General features: G+C 37.9%; 1 protein-coding gene across 2 annotated transcripts in view; it reads right to left on the reverse strand.

Moving 5' to 3' along the window:
• Positions 1 to 7985, reverse strand: part of LOC143036360 (solute carrier family 12 member 4-like) — a 58613-nt gene that overhangs the window by 33915 nt on the left and 16713 nt on the right. Inside the window, exons 2-6 of one of the 2 annotated variants that reach the window (XM_076203608.1) lie at positions 7677 to 7866; positions 7445 to 7528; positions 3064 to 3195; positions 2036 to 2143; positions 1671 to 1718 (exon numbers count right to left, since the gene is read on the reverse strand). In XM_076203608.1, the coding sequence (XP_076059723.1) occupies positions 1671 to 1718; positions 2036 to 2143; positions 3064 to 3195; positions 7445 to 7528; positions 7677 to 7866 (562 nt within the window). The remainder of the gene's footprint in view (positions 1 to 1670; positions 1719 to 2035; positions 2144 to 3063; positions 3196 to 7444; positions 7529 to 7676; positions 7867 to 7985) is intronic. The other variant, XM_076203609.1, reaches the window with a different exon arrangement.

Raw genomic sequence — 7985 nt, forward strand, 5'->3', positions numbered from 1 at the left:
TCACGGGTGAAAGAGAGAACGATCGATATAAGCGGTGACTATATTTTATGATGCGAGTATTATTACGACACATCGTACGTCTGGCAGCTAATGCTGCCCGCGAGATTTTGGCCCGTACTGAAGAGGTTAATGCTCACTTCCAATCTGCTGCCACTTTCACCCCTTGTACATCTCATCACCTTACTTTTACCCACATTTATCTTCAGCTTTCTTCTTTCACACACTCTCCCAAACTCTGTCACCAATGTCCTCAATCCCTCCTCTGATCCTGCTACAAGCGCAGTGTCATCCACAAACAACAACTGGCTCACCTCCCATTTTTTTTCCATTTTCCTTAAACATCTCCAATCCCTGACCCACCAACCTTGCATTTACCTCTTGCACCACCCCATCCATGTATAAGTTGAACAGCGAGGGCAACATAACACATCCCTGATGTAGTCCCACCTTTACCTTGAACCACTCACTCTCTCCATTTCTAATCCTGACACATGCTCCACTAATCTCGTAAAAACAGGTACAGGTTCTTCACATTATTATTCTTTTTTAACATAATGGTATTTCTAAGAAGGGGACAATATTAGAATCAAAAGATGGGTTTAACATAGCTCAAACTTAGTCCCTGTTTTTAATGGAAAGAAATGTGCTAAACATAAACTACTATTTTTAAGTTCTCAAAACATGAACTGCACAAATAATGTGGAGATATCTGTAACCAATCTTATTTCCCCTAGAAATAAAGTTTGATAAACAGATTCACTTTTATTTTATCTGCATAAGTTTATGACTTGTGATTATCTCCAGTACAATATAACTGTAATAATAATGCTCTTTATAACTTAAATTAACATTATAATTCTTAATTTTCTATCATCAAAAACTAAAAATACTAGTCACATGAAAACTGAAATTCAACCTTTAGTTTGGCAAGACATCTCTGACACAAATTTCTACCACTTTAGTAAAAGAATAGAGGCAGAATTTAGTTAACTCATACAACTGTACAAGAAAAGACAAAAAAGCACCATGGTTTTAGGGAATTATGAAAACACAAGTGACCAATGATGGGTACCTACTTGTGGTGGTCCTACAAGGTTAACAGTGAAGCTGGCCATTTACAAAACCTTTCACCACCCTAATCTCCATTAGAAGGTCCAACCCTGAGTGGCTGACACTCAGTCTCAAGATTTCATTCCATCATTGTCAACTGTATTTTTCTACACACTTTCCCAGATGGAGAACTGATAAATGGCAACTGTTCCCCAAGTTCTACTAGCCAGTGACACACAAACAGTCCCACACCAATACAGTACACACAACAGTCCAAAGTGTCTTCAGAGAGAGATCTGTGGTAGAGTTCAAACACTGGTGCCAGCTGTTGTGGGGCTGCAGGTTTATGAAAGTTGAGCAACGATTATCACTGTTATGAAAGCACAATTTGAATTTGCTCTTTTTTCAGTTAAAACTCTTGTGCTTATCAGGTTAATTGGCACATTAGTTATCTTCTTTCTACACCAATATAAAAACAAAATTATTCCAATTCTAATCACACTATTTTTGACTACATAAAGTGAGGAAACATTGCTAGCCTTTACTTGAACATGCACTATGACAAACATGCAAGCTAGGAATAGAGGCAGTAGAAAATACTGTCCTCTGCATTAACACACCAGTGGAAGTCTGTCTTCAATATTGACATTCTCAAACCCAAGATCCGTCTGAGGAGAAGGCAGCAGAAGGAAAAGAATGGAATGTATTAGATCTACAACCCTGAGATTGTGTGGTGTGGCATTATACACCAAAACTAGAGAGTAAAACAATTACTACTCAGTACAATATACATCATTAAATATGCTGGATCTGTAATGAAGAATCAACATGCTAACCATTCATTTCTCATTCAAGGTGGGACACAAGCATGTTTCTACATCTCACATCTGGAAAAAGTAAAAAGTCATGGAAGGAGTTCAGAGAATGCTGACTGACTTTTATCTACTCTACTAAAACGGTTGAGAGAAATAATTAAGATACTTACAATATTAAGCTTCTCCTTGCGATTAAGTCTCAATTCTTTAAGCATCTGTGTTCTCTGTTCCATCATAAGGGTACGTTCATATGTGTAAGATGCAATATCACTATCCATCTAGAATAAGAAAATACAAAATATATGATTCAATATACTGAACTCTGTCTTTTTCATGTTCCTAGACTTTTACCTATTTGTACTTTACAGGTGGACTGCTGTGATGGGAAAGCTGTATATTTTACTATCTTTTCTGCACATAATTTTTGCATTATGTTCTTGTACTCTCTGACAGCTGAAGTTACATTCATCTAAGAATTTCTTTATTTTCATCCACTTACGCAATGTTAACACACACCCTAACTTCCTTCTTTCCTTTATCATCTCCAATTCCTCTTGAGTAATGCAAACTCGGATTCCTGGGTCCATCTCATGATGGTTCTTTGTAATTCCTTTGAGCTTGGTCTAAGGTAGCAACAATTCCCACATTAGATGGCATTTTCCTGTTTATTCTGGATACTGCCAGATTACTCTGTTCATTTGTGCAGAAACCCGTTGGTATCAAAGGGGATATGCCCTATTTTAGTTAAGCCCTTCCATCCCAGATAGTGCTCTTGTTTGCATTCCTGTTACATCTCTGTGGCAACTCTACAGCAAAGGGGTTAAAGGCAATTATAATATCTATCAGGTGAATGCTCTTTCTTTTACTTTGTTCATATGGTCCTCAGATTTTATGGCCTTGTTGATAATAAATCTTAGTTCCTTTTCTCCCCCTGACTTCTTTACTTCATTATGTATGTAACCTGTATCCTAATAATCACAATGTCTGCAACATTTATGCAAGTTCTACAGGTAAACACTAGTCTCCATTTCATTATACTGTATTCAACCTATGCTACTCATATTTATTTTGAGATAGAGCTATGAAGGGCACATGTAGCCCTAATGAATCTATATAGTGTTTTCTAAGATCTATAATATATATCACTCCAAACATTTTGCTAAATGACTAGGGCAAGAAAAGTTAAACAAATAGTCACCATTTCAACAACATCAACTTCAGCTTCAATACGTAAGTGGTACAAAAAGGTCTTCAGGTCTTTCTTCATTTGAATGCTATTATCCTCCAGCTGAGCCACAGTGAAAATGCGCATCTTACAATTCTTCCATACCTGAAAAATAATTTATGAAATACAGTTTATAAGAGCAAATTTTAGATTTAAGATTTCTTAATTTGGTCAATCTTATGAGTAAACTTCCCAAATTTAGGCTTTGGTTAGTTTTTCAGGTTATCTTGACTGATAAATTACAGACTGCTCTGAGAATGGATCCTGAGGAAAAAAACAGATGCACACCAATTATACAAAACTATATTAATCAACAATTCTTTTATTGAGCAAAATTAATGAAGGAAAAAACAATACAACCTATCTGCTGTTACCCACATTGAAGTTTTCATCCCCATCATACTTGTCCTTTCACTCCTTCCTAAGCACTGAAAACTGTACCCCATTTCTTCCCCAGCAATACTGTGAGATCATTCCTGGTAGATCACTTTCCTTTCCAACCAATTCCGACTCTTACAACCATGTTAATTCAACATCCTTATAAGAAACTCTTGTGCCATCACTCACCCTATCCTCCAATCTTTTCCTTCCTCTATCTCCCAGCACCACTGATTCATGCATTCTTGAAAAATACCCACTATCATCCATTCTTATGACACGACAATATCTCATCTGTGCCTCATTCCCTTCAGGATTCCTATCTATATATATACATAAGGCTCCTTCCCTTATAAAAGAAGTGGCCAACCAAGGCATGCAATCACCCCCACCTATCCTGTTCCCATCCATCATCCATTTATTTCCATTTTATCACAGCTCCTCATGGATGACAGGTCATACCTGTCTCCTACCCACTGCCTGGGTCAGAAGTAATGCAGCAAGTCACAGCACAGCCCCACCACTTCATTTACTTAGTGATTTTCCCTACTCATCCCCTCATGCACATATAGAGAAGATTGGAAGAAATCCCTTCAAGCCACATAAACTTATTATCCATACACAATCATTCTCCACTCACACCTATCTCTTGCCTTCTCCCTTTCATGATCAACAGATATTCCTTTTTAACCCCAAAGCAGATTGTGCCTTCTTAGATTTACAAAAAGCATTTGACAAAGTACCACACAAAAAGCTAAGAAAAATTTAAACATTAGGTGGTCCACAAGGAAAGTTATTGGAATGGATGAAAGATTTCTTGAACAGGAGAAAAATGAGGGTGGTGCTCAGAGACAAGAGTTCAAATTGGGAAGAAATGATAAGTGGAGTCCCACAAGGCTCTGTATTGGCTCCAATAATGTTTGCCATATATATAAATGATATGGATGGTGTGGAATGTTATATGAACATCTTTGCAGATGATGCAAAACTACTAAAGAGAGTAAGTATAGAGGAAGATTGCAAATCACTACAAGAAGACCTGGACAAAGTCTGGAGATGGAGTCAGAAGTGTGAAGTGAAAATTTCAACATCAAGAAATGTAGTATGATGGAATTTGGAAAAAGCAAAAATAGAATATAGGGACAATATAAAAATTGTACAAAGGAGGTTAAAAATGTCAACTCTGAAAGGTACCTAGGAGTAACTATCACCAATGACATGACACTAGACAAACATATCAACAAATTAGTCAGAAACTTTCAATTCATTAAGATCAATGAAAGTGGCCTTTGACTACCTGGCTGAAGAAATGGTAAAGAAAATGTTAGTTACATTGATAAGACCAAAATTGGAGTACACTGCAACACTAAGGACACCCAGTACTAAAAAGAACATAAAGAAATTGGAAAGAATTCAAAGAGCAACAAAAAAGATGGCACCAACACCTTCCAAATTGACATACAAACAAAGATTGGACAATCTTGAACTACCAACCCTAGAACAAAGAAGAGAAAGAGGATCACTACAGTCCTAACCATCTACAGAATTATGAAAGGGATGGAAGTCCTTGATAGAGATGATTTATTAAAGTGGAAAAGGAGAAAAACAAGAGGACACAAAAAGAAACTTAAAAAGGATAGTTACAGATGAGATCTGAAAAAGAATAGCTTCCAACACAGAGTGATAAATATCTGGAACAAACTGAATGAGGAAACAGTGAGTGCAAAAACTATACAAGAGTTTAAGATCAAACTCGATGCTGAAAGATACAAAAGCGGGTCATTACGAGCATAGCTCTCTTCCCATAAAATACAAGGGTAGTTTCAAAAGTAATGCCTCCTATTTTTTCACTCGTAACTCAAAAAGTTGAAAAGCTATGAAGATGGGAGTGACACCATTCAAACGAGCGGACATTTTTGCTCCAGAATTCATTTCTCCACATAACCTACCCCCTACCCCCATCCCCACTTTCCCCAGCATTTATCAAGGGCCTGTGCATGGCCATCCGGAGCACAGTTTGCACTCACATCTCTGTCACCACTCTGGAATCAACGAACCCATCTCTTAACAGTGCTGACGTTAAGTGCCTCGGCTCCTTAAACGTTCACCAAGTGTCCTTGAATGTCGAATGGTTCCCCTTCTTCTGCATTGAGGAATTCAATGATGCATCTCTGCTTCTGACGTACATCCATGACAGGGATTACTTTAATAGACTGTCACACCATCAATATTCGCAACAGAAAAATAAAATATTCAGTTTATGTGTGCAAAGGTTCAGTTATTATAACAATGCCATAAATAATCCCTACAGATTCCTTGGTGTATAATGATAAAATAGGAGGCATTACTTTTGGAACTACCCTTGTACAACTAGGTAAATACACCCCAACCAACAGCTTCCACAAGCTGGCTAAACCAGGTGAGAGTAGCTAAGAGCAGCCAAAGAATCTGAATCCCTCAGCAAGGTAGGGCTTGCCTACCTTCACATACAAAGACTGGATCTGGAGGACTGAGCAGGTGGAAACCACCAGATTTGATCAACAGGCAAGAAGGTGGACCCAGCAAGTATTGTGGAATGCAACTATGGCACAGTGAGACAAAAAGGACACTGTTGGCCATCCATTGCATCCCAATCTATCTCCAGTCATCTTGATTCATCTTGTCACTAGATCAAGATGGGCCAGGATGATAGAGGCTGACAACCTGCATAACTCTCCTTCAATTGAATCCAATTCATACACAAGTCATGACTTCTACCATCTTCACCTCACCTCCTTTGACATCACTATATTCTTCTCCATCCAAACTCAACATCAAAATTCAGCCTCTCAGATGTCTATAGGGGAAAATGGTCCCAAGGAGACTGAACATATTCAAGGTCAAGCACTCTCTGGCTGAAATATTGGAAATCAGATTGGAGCCCCTAAGTCAAGATATCAGGAATGTCGAAGCTGAGAGGGCTGTCCTTCGAGATACCATCTATGCCACTGCCTTTGAGGTTGTAGGTCCCACCACTTGAAAGCATCAAGACTGGTTTGAAAACAACAATGCAAAGTGGGCAGCTAGCCCGAGACATGCGGGAATGTTAGACTTTTGGTGCAAGCACATCTGACCCTGTATTTTCCCTGTATCATTGCCTGCCCCTCTACACCATACCTGCATATCTATTAGAACAGAAATGCAAGTCTGTGAGGTGCATGTGTAGTGAGTTGGAAAATGCAATGGAGCTTAATTATGATGTGAAATGCAAATCAATGGTGTTGGTGCTAAACCATGTGTGTTACTATGGTGAATTGGTGGCAAGTGCTTAATGACCTTGATTCCCATGTTTGCTGTGGATTGTTAGTTGATTTATGCCATATCCTGACTTATTTCTATTTCTTTCTGTACATGTTGATAGTATCCGTATATGTGTGAATGTGTAGCTTTGTTCCATTTACATCATATATTATCCAATTTATATGTGTAACCTTGATTTCTCAATAGATGTGGTAAAGGAGACCTGCATGTTTCTATTTACTCCCACCATCTTTCTCACTACTACTGGACTCAGCAAATCCTGGGGTTAATGTTTTTAAGACAATGTCAGGAGCTAATTGGAGCCTAGGATGTTTGTTTCATTACCATTAAGTTACCAGGGAACTGTGAATTTTCTGCAAGAGAGGCCTGAGCAACAATTAGATAAATACACAACAATGCTTAGCATCTCCCAAACAAAAATCATTAGATCCATTACACTAAATCCAAGACCACACACCAGTGCACTTCAGAACAATATTTGAATCAAAGTAGTACCTAAAAACTGAAGGACTTAGAGATAGCTACTGATATCTATTGGGCAAACTTTCAGTATAAGGATATAAACATTCAGGCAAACATTTTGACCATTCTTTTAAATACAGGAAAAAAATCAGGGCAATTGATTTATTTCAAACGCAAAGCATAAATCAATCATATAGGCAAATTCAAACATTACCTTATGCTGACGCAGAAGAAATGGTAAAAGCATAAGGAGTCCTCCATCATGAACAATCCACCAAATATCGATTGTTCCAGAAACCTGAAAAAAGGGGGGGGGGGAATCATGGCTATGACTATGGTTACTAGTTGTTTCTTAAGTTGATACTGTTGTATTAATCACATCTATTGGGAAAAAAAAGGCATATAAAATTCTTTCAAACTAGATAAAAATGAACAATTTGTCTAACCTTGCATTGTGAATCTGGATAGAAGTTGATGCCCTTTGGAACAAGGAGGGCCATTTTTGCTGCTGATACATTACGAACTGTATCCAGAAACACTCGCCATGATCTTTCATCTGGAGAATGTCTCCAACCATATGGCCATCCAAGAATAACTGTGTTGGGCTTCATACCACCTAAACCACATGTCTGTACCCTATGAATTAAATCAACAATGAGACAACCAAGTAAATGTAAATTTGTTTATCATTCTCTCATATTCACAATCTCCATCAACCTTTCAATTGTTACTCTCATAACTGGACTCACATATTA

This window comes from Oratosquilla oratoria, chromosome 20, assembly GCF_046742065.1.
Source record: "Oratosquilla oratoria isolate Oo_2021 chromosome 20, ASM4674206v1, whole genome shotgun sequence".
Lineage (NCBI taxonomy): Eukaryota > Metazoa > Arthropoda > Malacostraca > Stomatopoda > Squillidae > Oratosquilla > Oratosquilla oratoria.